The 15,991-nt window shown below is 52.4% G+C and overlaps 2 protein-coding genes across 3 annotated transcripts in view; both read right to left on the reverse strand.

Annotated features, from left to right (window-relative positions):
- The window catches only part of LOC111144093 (inositol hexakisphosphate kinase 1), a 63,866-nt gene extending 59,441 nt beyond the window's left edge, over window positions 1-4,425 (reverse strand). Inside the window, exon 1 of one of the 2 annotated variants that reach the window (XM_022498203.1) lies at window positions 4,252-4,425. The gene's annotated coding sequence lies outside the window, so the exon portion shown is untranslated. The remainder of the gene's footprint in view (window positions 1-4,251) is intronic. The other variant, XM_022498204.1, reaches the window with a different exon arrangement.
- Window positions 4,426-6,465: 2,040 nt separating this feature from the next.
- Window positions 6,466-14,147, reverse strand: LOC111144197 (cadherin related family member 4). The gene is made up of 19 exons (XM_022498405.1): window positions 14,049-14,147; window positions 13,534-13,718; window positions 13,246-13,408; window positions 13,080-13,171; window positions 12,436-12,546; window positions 11,700-11,803; window positions 11,350-11,486; window positions 10,881-11,064; window positions 10,631-10,784; window positions 10,268-10,361; window positions 9,747-9,950; window positions 9,527-9,666; window positions 9,143-9,293; window positions 8,835-9,055; window positions 8,460-8,602; window positions 7,455-7,511; window positions 7,267-7,354; window positions 7,016-7,043; window positions 6,466-6,521 (listed from the first exon to the last, which is right to left on the reverse strand). The coding sequence occupies exons 1-19, from the start codon at window positions 14,095-14,097 to the stop codon at window positions 6,466-6,468; spliced, it is 2,361 nt and encodes a 786-aa protein (XP_022354113.1). The 5' UTR covers window positions 14,098-14,147.
- Between the last annotated feature and the right edge of the window lie 1,844 nt (window positions 14,148-15,991).

Raw genomic sequence — 15,991 nt, forward strand, 5'->3', positions numbered from 1 at the left:
AACACAACTGGCTGTAACTGAACAACAGTGACCCTTTAGATAAGACCTGTGCTTGCTAGATCACCCTAGGTCCTTTCTATTCAATGCCTTTACATTCCACCTCCCAAAATTTGTTGCCAGCTAGCCAGTGATGTAAATGCATCATTGACCAACACAAATGTTTATATAATATCTTGCTGACTGCAAAAAGGTACAAGTCAGGATGTACAGCATTACTTCATTTTTGTAAAAATTAAAGACAGAGGGGGGGAAAAGCCTGCTTATACACTAAAACACAGGGAAGTTAAAGGATGATCCTTTTTTATTTCTCCTTGTTACTTATATATTATCTTTCTTTGAACTAGTGAATATAATTACCCACCTAAGTTATTTTTTATAGCAGCTTTGAGTTATAATCATACGATTCACCTATTTAATGTGCACAGTTCAATGGCTTTTAGTATATTCAGAGACATGCACAACCATCACTACAATTTTAAACATACTCATTACCTCAAAAAGAAACTCCGTAACCTTATCTATCATTCCCCTATCATCTACCTCCAAGCCCTAAGCAACCACTAATCTACTTCCTATCTCTATAGATTTGCCTATTCTGGATATTTCGTATAAATGGAATCATATAATATGTGATCTTTTGTGTCTGGCTTCCTTCACTTCATGTGTTTTCCAGGTTCATCCATGTTGCGGTATGTATCAGTACTTCATTCTTTTTTGTTGCTAAATAATATTTCATTGTATGTATATATGCTTTATTTATGCATTACCAACTGATAAAGACAGTTGAATTGTTTCCCCCTTTGGCTATTGTAAATAACACTGTATATGAACATTCATATACAGGTTTTTGTGTGGACATGTTTTCATTTCTCTTGGGTAGATCAACTAGGAGTGGGATTTGTCGGTCATAGGGTAACTATTTAACCATTTAAAGAACTGCCAGACTCTTTTCCAAATCCTGACAAAGGCACAGACCCACAAACACAAATATACAAAATGCCCAACTCCTCCCTGACTACATCATTTTACATTCACACCAATCTCTGTGTATGAAGGCTCTGATTTCTCCACATCCTCACCAACACTTGTCATTACCTGATTTTTCAATTACAGAATAAGTCGTTCATAAGTGTTCATTCAATCCTAACACAACCAGATTTTTATGTTCTTCAAACTGCTTTTATGCATGGACATCAAATTTTAAACTTGAAAAGAGTCCAGTCGGGGCACCTGGGTGGCTCAGCTGGTTAAGTGTCTGACTTCAGCTCCGGTCGTGATCCCAGGCCAAGTCCTGCATTGGGCTCCCTGCTCAGTGGGGAGCCTACTTCTCCCTCTCCTTCTGCCACTCCCCCTCTAATGCGCTGTCTTCTCTGTAAAATAAGTAAATAAAATCTTTACTAAAAAAGAAAAAAGAGAGAGAGAGAGAGAGTCCAGTCCTAGACTACTCACCTAGACTGCCCACCTTCTATAAAACGAAGGGACAGGAGTAAATGATCCCAACTCCCTCCTGCAAATGAAACCTTAACAGAAGAGATCAGCAGCAAATTTGCTAAGCACTCAATAAAACAAAGTCCCTAACGGAGATCCAGCCCTCAAGAGAACACATTTTCCCATCAAAACTCATTGCAATGCCTCCTACATAAGTGCAACTTCAAACCATAGTAGCAAATGAAAGTCTTGATCTATCACTTTTCATAAAAGAACCAAGATATCTTAGGTTGTCTCACTGAGAATCCATTGCTCCAATCCTGCTGTAATAGGGGAGGAAAAATAAAATCTAATTTAAAGTGGGGGCAAAAGCAAAGATCGAGTGGCACAAACACACAAAATCCCCAACTGCTCCCTTGTCCAAGCCTGAGACAGAGTGTACTGTGCAGCTTTTCCCCAGCTCTCCCATCACGGCTCCCCATAGTCTCAGGGTAGCACTGAAGGATATAATACTGACACATTTACAGCAGTCCAAGGTGGCAGTGAGAACAAGATCCAACCAAGAAGAATGTCTAAGAATGTCAGCATCCAGTGCTATGTTCACCCAACGCATGTTTCCCAAGAATCAATACTGGATCTTAGCCAGGAAGGGGATGGACCACACAGCCCCTTCTGAGAGGCAGAATTACTCTGTTTTCAGGCTTCAGTTCTGCACTTTGAGCAAGTTCTGCCTCTGTCCTGCAGCACTGAGGATGGGCCTCCATAAGGCACTGGAGATGCAAGCACTTCGGGCACAGTAAGAGGTGGCGATTCCATGACCACCAAATCCCCATTTCTATGGGTTTATTCCGTCCATTTCCCTGTTTAAATACAGAAGGTGTTCTGAACTCAAATATAACACTCTTGTAAACATTTAGTTCTCATCTACTACATGTAATGCAAGACATAAAAATACAGTCTCTATAGTAGGAGAGGGGTTAGGTCTTAGAGAAAACAAAAAAAAAAAATTCTTAAAAGAGCAAATACTAGGGGCACCTGGGTGGCCAGTGGGTTAAACCTCTGTCTTCGGCTCAGGTCATGATCTCAGGGTCCTGGGATCGAGCCCCACATCAGGCTCTCTGCTCAGCAGGGAGCCTGCTTCCTCCTCTCTCTGCCTGCCTACTTATGATCTCTCTGTCAAATAAATACAATCTTTAAAAAAAAAAAAAAAGAGCAAATACTATTTTGTTTTTTTTTTGTATAAGGGCAATAATGCTACTGCACATCAGAGTACCCCCAAGGACTGGAATGTCTGGGGACTGTTTCATAAAGAGGACCTGAGCTGGACTCTGGAGAAAAGAGAAGTGGAGATGAAGAAGAACTGGTATCCCAAAGAGAAGCAAAAGCCACTGCATTTGGCTGGCAAGAGAACTGTGTAAGTACCTATCGTGTATGGAATGTCTAGCAAATCATTTGGCTAATGGGGATTAGAATAAGCCCTGGAGAGGTGGGCTGGGGCCAGCTGAGTGGCAGCACCTTGAATGCCAGGTTAGGACATCGGATCTCATCCCATAAGCCTGCAGCAGTTTCTGACCTCAGTGTAGGATCTCCAGTCTCACCAAGTGTGTCTACTGCTCATAATAGTTAAAAGCGCTGACATTTACAGGTAAATTACATAAATACAAGGAACAATCGTTGTGTTCTCACAAGTAAGACTACAGCAACAGGCCGCCAGCCTCCTCTGGTTCAGTATCTTCTCCAAAAGGACCTCCTGATGAAGGAGCTGGTTTCTTTCAAAATTAAACATTCAAGGATGACAGGATCCTGACACAAGCACACAAAGTACTGTTGCTTGACTTACTTCATTCAGGTTTTTTGTACAACCACATACAAGGAGCCTGTGCCAAGGAGCCAAGGGACCACCAGGAAAGAGCATCGTGTTTTGGAGCACTCAGAACTCTTCCTAGACCTGCACACCTTGCCCATGGTCTGTAACCCTCCCAACCTCACAGGAAAGGGGCCTGACAATGTTTTCATTGGGCAAGATACATTTAGTCTCTTAAAAGTTAATCTGACAATTCCATACCATCCACAACGACAAAGATAAGTTTCATTTCCTTTTCTGATTCTAACACAGTCCTACATTTCCTTTGTCTCCTGATGACACGGGCAGAACATCTACCTCTTTAGGAGATAAAACAAAGTCATCACCATAATATTCACTTTCTTCTAGAGCAAAAAGACCTTACCACAAGTCCAAAAAACGGTCAGAAACTAGGGAAATTGTGTTCCAAAATAAAACTCGGGCATCATGGACTTATTTAAGCAGGCTCTTCAGGAAGAAACACACACTGAGCTCCAAGGAGCACAGGAGGCAGGCGCTGGGCAGAGCCTCAGCTCTGCCAGAATCACAGGGCCCTGACACTGGCCTGCCTGGGTTCGTGGGGGGCTTTAGCCTGCTTCGTCTAGTCTTAGTTCTCAACTAAGTGAAAAACACTCGCAAGAACAACTCTAAGAAAGAGGCAGGTGTGTGTTTTTCACTCAGGAGCACCAGGCGGGCAATGGACACGTTTCAGCGGTGCGGGTCAGAGAAAATAATTTCCCGCTACCCCACCACCGGCCGGCCTTTGGGCGCAGGGCTCTCAGACCTCTCCCCGCGGCCGTCCACCGGCCTCGGCGCTGGCTTCTGGGAGGCTCCACCGGCAGCCGGTCAGGACGCTCGAGTGGTGCGAGCGGTGCTTGGCGGATGCCCCGGCCCCGCGCGCGCCCGCTCCAACCCCGTGCCCGCCGCCGCCCGCCCCGCCGGCGTCAGGCCGGTCTTTCGGCCCGGCTCCTGTCACTCACCGGCCCGGCCCGGGCAGCGGGCGCCCACGGCTCCCCACGGGAGCTGGGCCCCCCGGGCCTCCAGGTTTCGGCCCGCCCCCGGCAGGCAACGCAGGTGGATGAGCCCCGCAGCAGCGGCCCCGCACCGGCCGCTCGGTCCAGCTCCCGGCGCTGCCCACTGGGTACGGATCAACAACAAGATGGCGGCCAGCCGAGGGGGCGGGGGCCGGGCGTCATAGTAACCAGGACGGCGAAGAACCCGCCCCAGCTGAGGATGTCTCCAATCAACAGCCTCTTCGTCCGACGCCTTGGAGAGTGCTTCTCGATGACAGGTCAATCGGCCTGTCCGTCAGAGCCTGCCTCTCACGGCGCTTGCCGAACGCCTCAGGACGTGACTGTGACGGCAAGGGCTGGCGCATGCGCGCCGTTCCCAGAGTTGCTGGCGGCAGAGCTTTTGCTGGCGACTCTTGAGGCTCTACCGCCCTTGGCCTTTTTGCGTGTGCAGCCTTTTTGCGGAGCCGACAACGTGTTCCCACACACTCGCACACAATTAGGAAACGCCTGCTGTGTGCTATATGCTTTTTTGGTCACCCACCCTGGAAGAGAGGGCTTGTTGTCTAGGTTTACTGGTGAGGAAACTGAGGCTCAGAGGGGGAGGCCTGGCCAGGGTCACGCCACCTCTGGAAATGGAGGCACGGGATCTCGTACCTCCTCCTACTGATTTCAAAGCATAATACTCCCTTCCCAACGGCTTCCCCAGCTTTGCCTCTCATCAGTGACAAGGTGCAGCCATGTGTGCTAACCCCAAGCAGTCCCTGGCCCATTGCCCACGTTCATCTTTATGCCGCCTTGAGTTCAGTGCCCAGCACAAAACCTGGCACAAAACAGAAACTCCTCTTTCTGCCCTAGAGCGTCTTGTCTTGAGTACCTGACACCGCTTTTGCCCTAGATTGTCATGATACCTCTCAGAGACTGTGAGTCCTGGGAAAATGGTTATCCCTTCTTCCTCATACAGAGCACCTAACTCTGAGCTTGGCTTCAGGGTTAGGAGCTCAAATGCAATCACATAGTCTAGAACCACATCAAGTGCCAGAACTAGCTAGTTATGTGACTTTTGAGACTTAGTTGCCCCATCTATAAAACGAGGATAACAATGAGCCCTTAGACCTGGTTGAATGCTCAGGAAAGTTGGCCTGTAACCACTTCCAATAACAGCCTGCTATCAGGTTGCTGTCCCTGGGGCCAGCTAGAACACCCTCACTTTGCCAGGAGCACCATGAAGCGGGTTTTTCCTATGAAAGTCACTTGGCATCTTCCCTGACCTGGGACAGCATAACTGGCTTAGGAAAGGAATCCTCCACTGCCCTGAGAGGGCTTGGGTCCACAGACTTGGCAGTGGGGAGAGATTGAAAGAATTTAGGGATATCTCAGTAAAGGTAACCTCTACCCAGAGAGGAGGTCCTCTTGGAGAGCTGGCAGTAACCTGAGACCTGATTCCAGGCCAGGCAAGGGGAGTGACCTAGCCCCACCTCCAACAGAACCTGCATTCCTGCAAGTTGTTGTAGGCCACCTGGCTGTGTGCAAGAGCTCAACTCAGCTCAGCATTGGGAGGGCTGAGAGCCAAGAAACCAGAAGAAACAGATTAGGAATAAATGGGAAGACCCCGTCAGAAGGGGGCTACCATAATCCCTCCATACCCATCCTTCCTTGGGTTCTCAAGTCTGCACCAACTCTCACTTCAGTGCAAAAGTTCCAGATTCTTCCCAAGAAAACCTCCCCCACACAGTTTGCAAACAGCACTGGAGGTTGGTGAGGGCCCTCAAACAGCAACAATATTTTCTGTTCAGTGGAGAAAGGAAACTCCTCGGCCCTCCCCATCTGCTAGAGCAGGTGGTCTCTGAAAGGACAGGCTGACTGGAGGCCTCTTATGTCACGAGCAAGGATAACAGCCTCTCACCTCTGCATTAATCACGGTCAGTCAGAACATCCTACAGTGCCTTTTCAAAAGATAAATAATCTTACTACTCCCTAGAGTGCTCCCAGAAGGCAAGGCAGCACTCTCCAAGTGAGAACAAAGAAACACAGATCTCAGAGCTTCTCCCACAGGTGGGTTTCAAGCCTGGGACTCTTCTGTTTGTAATTTTGTTTATTATAGAATCAACTTGCAGCCTCAACTCCTGATCATGGGAAGAAGGATTGCCACACGTAGTGAAGCAGCGAAGCAACTTCTTGGCCTCAGAGCCAGCGCCGGGCTCCCGTGAGCGTGTTGAACAAGTATTCTCTGCCTGTACCTGAGTTCAGATGAACAGGAGGAGGAGAGGGCACTGCTGGCTTCAGCAGAACAGCCTCCTTCCCTTAAAGGTAGGGAAGACATTCCAGGACCCCTGGGGAGACCCTCCTCTGCTTGATCCAACGTGTTCCCTTCCTCCTTTCTCAGCCATCCTGTGAGGTTTGGCTCAAATGTACAGGAAGCCCCCTTGATTCCCACAGACTGGACACCAGCCCCCCAAGCCCAGGGCCGGATTACGGTGAAATCACTGATGACCATGTAATATCTGAGGGCCCCTCCCCTCACCACACTTTCCACCATAGACAGGAACCAGACCAGGTCTGAGTCTGACAGGTGTTTGAGAAACGTTGGCTGAAAGGTGAATGCGGGTGAGAACAGACCCCATTCAGGGAAAGAGTAGCTAGCGGTTGCCTGGTGGTCAAAGGAGATGCTGAAATGGGCTAAGGAGAGAAAGTGGACCCAGGTAGAGAATGGTCTGGGAAGAGGGGGACTCACGGGAGTCCTGTGCTCTGCCATCGAAGTGCTGCTGATGGGGAGAATGAGAGGGGGCAATTAGTTGAGCCCTGCCCCCAGGGAGCAGCTGGAGGTCTTCTCCCAAAGGGGTCAGGAGCCCTACTGTCTCCTCCATCCTGATGGTGCTGCCATGGGCTCTACCAGGGGTAGCCATCCATAAGGAGGCAGGCTTGACAGGGGGGTACTCTGGAGCAGCCTCTGTGCCCACTATATAGGATGGTGGGTTGCCATACCAGGCTCATGACACTGCTGGGTGCCCGGGGCATCTCTGTCCTCGGTGCCTCTGTGAACCCCTCAATGGACTCCTCAGTTCCCTGGATACTAGGGCAAAGCAAGAGCAAGAATAAGGATAAGACTCTTCGTCCCAGCCTGAGTTTAAGAGATGGACTCTCAGGCATTGAGGTATGTAAAGGAGCCTGACCTGTTTAGTAGCAGAGCCTGGGCTGATTTGCTCGGTGTCTGCGGCATCTGGGCCAACCTAAAATGCCAGGAGGTGGGACAAGTCGGTGAGGACAGCAGACTTGCTGGCTCAGGAACCAGCACCATTTATCTGTCCCTTTATATTGGGGCTAGCCGATGTCTGTATGCAATGCCCACATTGTTACCCCCAACCTTCCCCTGGATTCAGTCCTGTGCCCACAAAACAAAGTCATTCTTGGGGGCAGGTCTGGTTTGAAGTGAAGGGTAGGGATAAGAAATAGGGATAAACAGGGGCGCCTGGGTGGCTCAGATGGTTAAGTGTCTGCCTTTGGCGCAGGCCATGATCTCCAGGTCCTGGGATCAAGCCCCATGTCAGGGTCTCAGCTCTGGGGGAGTCTGATTCTCCCTCTCCCTCTCCCTCTGCCTCTCCCCCTGCTTGTACTCTGTCTCTCTCTCTCAAATGAATAAATAAAATCTTAAAAAAGAAAGTAAGAAAGAAAGAAATAGGGAGAGGCGCTTGGGTGGCTCAGTGGGTTAAAGCCTCTGCCTTCAGCTCAGGTCATGATCTCAGGGTCTTGGGATCGAGCCCTGCATCAGGCTCCCTGCTCAGCAGGGAGCCTGCTTCCCACCTCTCTCTCTGCCTGCCTCTCTGCCTACTTGTGATATCTCTCTGTCAAATAATATCTTTTTAAAATAAAAAAGCTTTAAGAAATAAATAGGGATAAATGCCCAATGCATGACAAACTCTGAATCTCAAAATACTGGGCCTCATCCACACCCAGCCCATTCCAAGACCAGGCTCTGCCAATAAGGGAGACAACTTCCTCCCAGTGCCTCTCTGCCTCTAACCTGAAGACCCCTGGAGGGAGAGCAGCCCGAATTAATATGGGTTTTCCCGCACATCAACTTGGGCATTGTCACCAAATCTTGGGTGAAACCACATATCACAGATGGGGTCCATTAGTGGGCTGGGGTGAGACAGAGAGCAGAGGGATAGAAACCCTACCCCTGGAAGAGCCTGCTGAAGAGCCAGCCCAGAGCCAAGAGAAAGAGGGCACTTGTCACAGTCAGCACCACCACAAACCAAGGTTCCGGCTGCCAGAAAGCCTCCACGTCTGTCACAAGCAGGGGTGTCATCACCGAAGGCACCTGAAATGGGGGCCACAGCCCTGCCAAAATGCCCTGATCATCCAGCCTTCAGACCCCTCCAAGAGTTGGGCTGCCCCACACCCCAGAGTTGCTCTTCTGAACTGCTAGGCTCTTAACACTCAATGACTCCCTCTGGAGTGCCTACCCCATCGTTCCGCCTGGAAAACTGGGTCTCCTCACCCTTCAAGATCCTCTCTCCCCACCTCCCAAGGTCCCAAGGGCCCCCCCTCACTGGGGATCTGTGGGTGCGGGTGGTCACTGTGCTGGTGCTCCAGGGAATGAGATGCACAATGACAGTGGCTGTGGTGCTGAGGTGGGGGATGGAGGGACCTGCATCAGCCACCCGGATCAATAGCTCATAAGTATGTGGCTGCTCTGTCCAGGGGGGTCCCCACGTGATGCTCTTGTGCACCAGGATGGGTCCTTGCAGGCTGAATCGGCTCTGACTGTTCCCTGAAAGCAAAGTGGCAGAAGTAGGGGACTACTGCTGGCGTTGGCCTGCTCCTTCCCCAACAGCCCAATAGCCCCCACAGCCCTCACCTCCCACGATGCTGTAGGAGAAGGCCCGACGCTGTGGCTCCTGAGGAACCCAACATGACACCTTGGTCACCTCCACACTATGGCCCAGAGGAGCATAGATGGTGAGTTCTTGAAACGGGGGCTGACACTTGGGGGCATAGTCATTCACATCCTGCAGGAAGGTAGCCAGATCACCCCAAATCCCCAGGCTGGCCCCCCTCAGTCTCCCCCGACCACAGCCAGAGCCCAGGTGTCAGGAAACAGGTCCCAGAGGTTTCTGTGAGGAGGCACCACTTCCCTCCAGCCAACCAATGGAGGAAACTTAAGTCCTGGGTAGAAAAGTAGAATGCCAGAGGAAGATGTGAACACTTTCCAAGTGTTTCCAGGGCCTCGAGGCTCAATTACCTCAACCTCGATGGTAATGGTGCAGGAGCCAGAGCGGCGCTGGGTGGGGTGCTGGTCTTGGCTATGGTCAGTCACCAGGACAGTGAGCCTGTACAGTGTCTGCAGCTCATAGTCCAAAGATCCCAGGAGGTGAACCTCCCCTAAAAGAGGTGTCCACAGCCTCAGCCTGCAGAGTCAGCTCCGGTTCCCTCCCTCCATCCCAGCCCTGGCTCAGAAGTACCGCTGAGACGGTCCACAGAGAAGGTGGTGGGCCCACCAGAGATGTAGTACTCGATGCTGTTGTGCGGGTAATCCTTGTCTGTGCCCACCACAGAGCCCAGCAGGGTGTGGGGCCCTGCATCCTCCCGGATCCGGAATGTGCGAGGGACACAGGCTGGGGAGAACTCATTGACGGGAGTCACCATCACCAATACTGGCACCTCACCTAGAGGCCATTGGGTAGTCAAGGAGCTGGCCTGGGGTGTCCAGCCTTTTCCTGGGGTCTGAGGAGGGAGACAGGGCCCTGCCCTGGGGGTCTAAGGAGGGAGTGGGTCTGGAGGAAGGAAGGGCAATAGCCATTCCTTGGGTGGAGAGGGCGATGTCAAGGAGAGGAGAGAGAATGCCCCACCCTAGGAGTCTGATGTGGAGACAACCCTGCCCTATTGGTTTCTGTGGGAAGAGAGGTGACCCTATCTTGAGGATAGGGAGAGGGGTACAGAACAGCCCTGTCCTGAATGTCCAGGCCTAGGTATGGTCACTTACTGGTCATGGGGGGCTGACCACCATCGAGCACCAGGATGGAAGCTGCATGCTGAAAGCAGGCCCCAGGAGTGTCACAGTCCAGTGTGGCATTCACCTGGCCATAGGGGCCACAGAGTGAGGCCAAGCCAAGGCCTGGGAGAGCCTAAAGCCACCCTGGGCTGCATGAGGTCAGGGCATCCACACACAGTCAACCCTGAGCCTCTGCTTCCTGGACTACAAAGCAGATTGACTTCCCCCATCGAGGCCTTCACCGTCATGGTCTCAGCTCCCACAGAACCTTGTCCCCGCCCCCCCCCCCCACTACCCTCCACCTTCATGTCCCGGAGCACCTAGCACATGGGTCTGGAGGAGGGGACTGGGCACCTCCAAGGCCCTGCCTCGAAGGCAGAGGCTAGCTGGACCAGGCGGGCTGTCGAACCGCAGCTCGTAGTCGAGGGGGGAGCCAGCAGAGTCGGGATCAGTGCACGTGAAGGTTTTCAGCACAGTGCCCACCGGCGTGGTTTCTGGGATTTCAGTCCTGGGAGCAGAGTGCAGCCGGCAAGGCAAGAGTAGAACAGGACCAAGAGCCATGGCCATCCCCCCAATATCTTAGATAAGGTTCCTGTGTACGCACACCAGCATCGCTGGGAGGCAGCGCGGGGGCCAGCGGTTGACCGAACGCACGTTCACCGTGACATCGAGGTCAACGCTGGCCCACGGTCTGCGCCGCTCATAGGCCTTCACCTGAAGCCTAGTGACCGCCACGCCCCGGGCGGGCGCCAACTCCAGGGGTGCGGTGGTGCGGACCATGCCGTCCTCTGGGCGGGGAGGGGTGGGGAATGCTGAGTTTAGCCCCGCCCCCAGCTCAGTCCCGTCCCCATCCTCCCACCGGATCCACAGCACCGAGTGGGCTCTGAGCCTGCCCCTTCTCGCCACCTCCTCCGAGGCTCGCCTCTAATTCTAGTCCGGCCTCCCAACGCCACCTCGCCCGCATCTGCCCCGGCTCCAGCCTCGTTTCTCAGGAGGGCGGGGAGATAGCGCGGGTCACTCTGGACCAGCCGCAGGGGCATGCTGCACCACCACCACCCCCCAGTGCCCCTCACCACGTCCGATGGAGAAGAGCGGGCAGGGCACCGGGGAGAGGATTTCGTAGCGCACATCTAAGCCCCGGGCTCGAACCTGAACTACATTACTGCCGGGGGCCAGGTCCTCCAGGATGGTGACATTTGGGGCCTGTCCCCTGGACAAAAAGTTAGGGGGGGGGGGCACTAGCTCATGCCCGCTCACGCCACCCTGGGCCCTGTCCACAGGCTCCTCCCCCGGGAGTTTCCTCATAAAGGAGCTAGCTGGGGACACCTCAGCAGCCCCACACCTTAACCTTACTCCTAATTCTCTGGGCCTATGCCTTGCCGCCCCCACTGTCCCCACTGTACCCAGTGTAGGGGAGCCTTACAGGAAGGAGATCTGACTGGAGGGATCAGGCAAAACTTTCACCTTCAGCATCCTGTGGCAGCTTTGATTTTGGCCAAAGCTCACCAAAACGTCAAGCAGGAAGACCTACAGTGCACACAGAACAAGAAGAGGACTAGTGTGTCTACTGTATGTCTTTGCATAGTCTTCCCTCCAATAGGCACTCCCTGCCTCAGGCCCTCCATGGACAAGGAGCCCCAACCCTCACTCCACCCCAATACCTGTCACTCTGCTGACAGGTACTCCTTTCAGTCTTATTCTTTGGGGCCATAAATTCTTCTTTTAGGATGCAAGCAGCCCCAAAATGTGTGATATCTGAGTCATTCACAATGCGACATCATCTTAGAGTTACTAAGAGCCCATCATTAAGACACGGAGGTTTTAAAGAAGGAACTTCTCTAATCTTCTCCAGACTAGCCACTTTACTCAGAACTTTCTCTTTCCATGTAACTGCTCTAAACACTCTCAGTCCTATTAAAGGCACTGGGAGCTCCCAGAGCCAGGGATCCCTTTTCTTTCTGGAACTCCAGAACCCAGCACCAGAACCAGGCCAGTGTGAGAGAACAGCTAGCATGTGGCAACAGGTACAGATGTGGGCTATGTCTGAACATGGCAGCAAAATTTCAGAGACCAAGAACAAACAAACCTCCAGGAAATGGTGGCTCTTGTCTATTGCATGCCCCATCCATGGGTATCCCCAGGTTCCAAGTCAAGCTCACCTTTGGAGCCTGGCCTTTGAGGCCCTGGGATGGTGCCAGCAGCCAGCCTTGCCCATTGATGGAGAAAGGTCCAGGGAAGTATGGAGGGTCCTGGGCACTGTTGATGCTTAGCTGACAGGACAGTGATGCTGGAGGCCCCAGCCCCACTCCCAGTGCCCCACACATCCCTGTTGAAATCCCCCAACACCCCAGCTGGTACTTGCCCACACCCAACGCTCCCATACCCCACCACAGGGTGACTCCCCAACCTCCACCCTGACTCCTGGCCCTGATCCTCAATCTTTTCTGCTTTTAAATCAATTATTTTGTTTGTTTGTTTTTTCAAACGACATTTCTTTTTTTGGATTCCAAGAGTGATACAGAGTTTTCATGAAGAATTCAGAACCCTGAGGAGAGCCAGAAAGAACACAAGCCCTGAGATGTCCTTGCAGGACAACCGTGGTCCTCAGGGGGAGGGCAGCCCTCAGTGGCTCTCTCCAGGAACACACCTCACGCAGAGGCTCAGCACACACTAAAGGGGCCCTCCGCATTCTGTGTTTGGCCAGCGAGGAGCTGGGCCAAGGAGGGGCCGAGTTTGGTTTCCCTAGGTGCCTCCCCCATCCTGCTGTTCCCTCTACCCCACACTGCTCACGTGCTGGGCTCACCTGGGCACGCTGGAGTTGCAGGCCTGGGAGCAGCAGAGTGTACAGCTGGGCTCCAGGGGTGACCGTTTCCCGAACCTGAATGATTTCCCCACCTAGCCAGAGGGGAAGTCAGGGAGGCTCTGCTCAGGCCGTGCCGCCCAGCCCTGCCTGCTGCCCCTGGCCTCACCTGGGTTGGCAAATTGGCCGGCACATGGGCTGTAGCCAGGGTCCCGGTGCACGCCCACAGAGAGGGTTGGCTCCAACACTTTCCTGCCACATGTGAGCCGCAGCTGCAGTCTGTAGTGATTCACTGCCAGGGCATCCAGCCGGGCCGAGCTGCTTAAGGTCACCTGGGGCAGATGAGTGGTGCCATGTGGGACTCTGGGCTCTCCATCCCCCTATACTACCTCTGGCTTGGGGAATTGAGGGCTTGCCCTTGTCCCCCCATGCTTCCCATCTGTGCCCAGGACCCTACCATGGCCATGTAGGTCTTCTGCTGCCTGTTCAGGCTGGGTGGGTTAAAGAAGGTGGTTGGTGGCCGCACGTAGAGCAACTCCAGGGTGGGCACGTAAGACGTGCAGTTGACGGGGAAGGAGTAAAGGATGGCACCAGGTCCCTGGCTCTCAGAGATATTTATGAACCAGGGCAGGCCGTGGAGTTCTATGAGGAAGAGACAATTCAGGCTGGAGGCCCCCCACGCATACTGGCCCTTCAGCTTCAGGGCCTGGTCACGTCTCGGGGCCAAGCAGCCAAAACTCTTCCTTGTCCCCCACATCCAACCATGACTCAGCTCATTGAACAAGAGTGAGGACTTGGTTGAGGAAGCAGCCATAAGGAATGAGGGTCAGGGAGTTAGATCTTTGTCCTTCCTTGGTTGGCCCACAGCCCCTGCCCTGCATGGTAGCTTATCTGAGAAGAGTCATGATTTCACTGCACTGTAGAGGGTGTTGGGGCATGAAAAGTGGGTTCCCCCACCCACCAACTCCTCACCAGAGACAACCAGAGCTAGCAGAAGCACCGGGGGCCTGAGCAGGGCCATGGTGGCCTGAAGACACAGACAGCAGAGGAGACTCCGGAAGACCAGACGTGTTTGTCAGGCCTTCCCTGTTGCCAGGTCAGTTGCTTAAACACCGCAGGGCAGGCTTGACTCCTGGGCCTCCCAGGTCCCAGCCCCGCCCATTCCTGGTGACTTGAGCTCTAGACTCCAGACAGGGACTACGAGGCCTGGGCAACCCCAAGGTTTACTGCTTCTAGTGAATTCTCCCATTTGTTACTATAACCCAAAGGAAATGTTAGGGGAAAAGGATGGAGCTTCTGGTAGGGAAACAGGCTCAGGGAAGGAAGTCTTGGTCATGCAGTCTTTGAGACACAAGCACAGCACCCAGGAAAACTGGGTTAAGGACTTGCTAGGCCATAGAGTCCAAACTCCAGTTGCCCACCCCCTCTCACCGTTAAGAACATTATCTGCCTATAAATCTGAGCCCAGCCATCAACAGAATCTCTTAAAAGTTGCCTACATTCCAAGAGCAAGAAGAATCCTTGGTGATATAAATCAAAATAGTGGTTATCTTCAGGACTATCAACTGGAGGGGGCACAAAGTGTCCTCCTGGAGTGGCTGGGGAGAGTCTATACCTTGATCTGGGTGACAGCTATACACGTGTTTACAGATTTTAACATTCATTGAGCTACACCTTTGAGAGCTGTCCATTTATTATATTTAAATGTCAATTTTTATTTTTTTAAAAGATTTTATTTATTTGGTAGCGAGAGATCACAAGTAGGCATAGAGGCAGGCAGAGAGAGAGAGGAGGAAGCAGGCTCCCTGCCAAGCAGAGAGCCCGATGCGGGACTCAATCCCAGGACCCTAAGATCATGACTCAAGCCAAAGGCAGAGGCTTAACCCACTGAGCCACCCAGGCGCCCCATATGTCAATTTTTAAAAAGTTGTTCACACTCGCACTTTCTAGTTCTTCATCTCTCACTCTCTTCGGCCCACTATCATCAAGTTTGTCGCTCTCTTTGTGAAACTGCCCTTGCCAGAGTCCTCAGAGATCTGCATACTGCTAAATTCAGTTCATTCTCCAGTCTCCCCTCCTGGGCAGTGTTTGACACTTGCTCCCTTGGCTCCTAAGTGCCCACACTCTCTCAGTTTCCTCCCCGCTCCCTGGCTGCTCCTGCTTAGCCCCCATGTGGGTCCTGCTTCCCTATCACAACCAAGAGGATTCTTCTAGCATTCAGTCCTGACTGCTACCCTCCTCTGTCTACACTCACCTCCCCCAACACATCCAAGTCTGTGGCCTTAAATACCATCCACTCACTTTGCCTCCCAGATCCAAAGCTTCAGTGCCAATCGCTCCCCCAAATTCCAGAGTCACACACCCTGTGGCTGCCTCTGCATCTCATGTGGGATTTCCAACAGGCATCTCAAGGGTCGAGCATACACAAATAATCCCTTGGTTTTCCTCCCCAAACCTGTTCTTCTCCAGTCTCTTTCCTGGAACCAGTCACGGCAATTCCATCTGACCAGCTGTTCAGGCCAGAAATCTAGGGAGTCATGGTGGATGCTCTTCTTTCCCTACCCATATTCATGCATCAGCAAGGCTTGATTTTAGCTCCAAAACATACCCCAAAGTCACCCCCTCCTGTGTTCCTGCCCTACCCAGGCCCAGGCCCTTCCCTTCCTTGGTGGATGAGGGCAGAAGCCTCCACTCTGATTACAGAGTGATTTTCCTAAAGCAGCTAGGATTACCCAAACAGGAGCCATCCTGGCTCATTCCCTGCTCAAAAGCCCAGTGCTCCCCAACACACCAAGAACAAAACCCTCTATTCTTTCCAGGGTTGCTAGGAGCTTGGTTTGCTGACCTCCTTCCCCTAACTACCACCGTCTAGACACCTAGGCCTTCTTTATGTTAAGCTCTGGGCAACCCCTCTC

This window comes from Enhydra lutris, unplaced genomic scaffold (genome assembly GCF_002288905.1).
Source record: "Enhydra lutris kenyoni isolate GAN:26980312 unplaced genomic scaffold, ASM228890v2 scaffoldscaffold10, whole genome shotgun sequence".
Lineage (NCBI taxonomy): Eukaryota > Metazoa > Chordata > Mammalia > Carnivora > Mustelidae > Enhydra > Enhydra lutris.

Excerpts from the sequence above, each read along its gene's own strand:
- LOC111144197 (XM_022498405.1), bottom strand. The coding sequence starts at position 14,097 with ATGGCCCTGCTCAGGCCCCCGGTGCTTCTGCTAGCTCTGGTTGTCTCT. Across the intron at positions 11,487-11,699 it reads TCCAGTCAGATCTCCTTCCT|GGGACAGGCCCCAAATGTCA; the intron begins GTAAGGCTCCCC and ends CTTTTTGTCCAG. Across the intron at positions 10,785-10,880 it reads TGCCTCCCAGCGATGCTGGT|GACTGAAATCCCAGAAACCA; the intron begins GTGCGTACACAG and ends CTCTGCTCCCAG.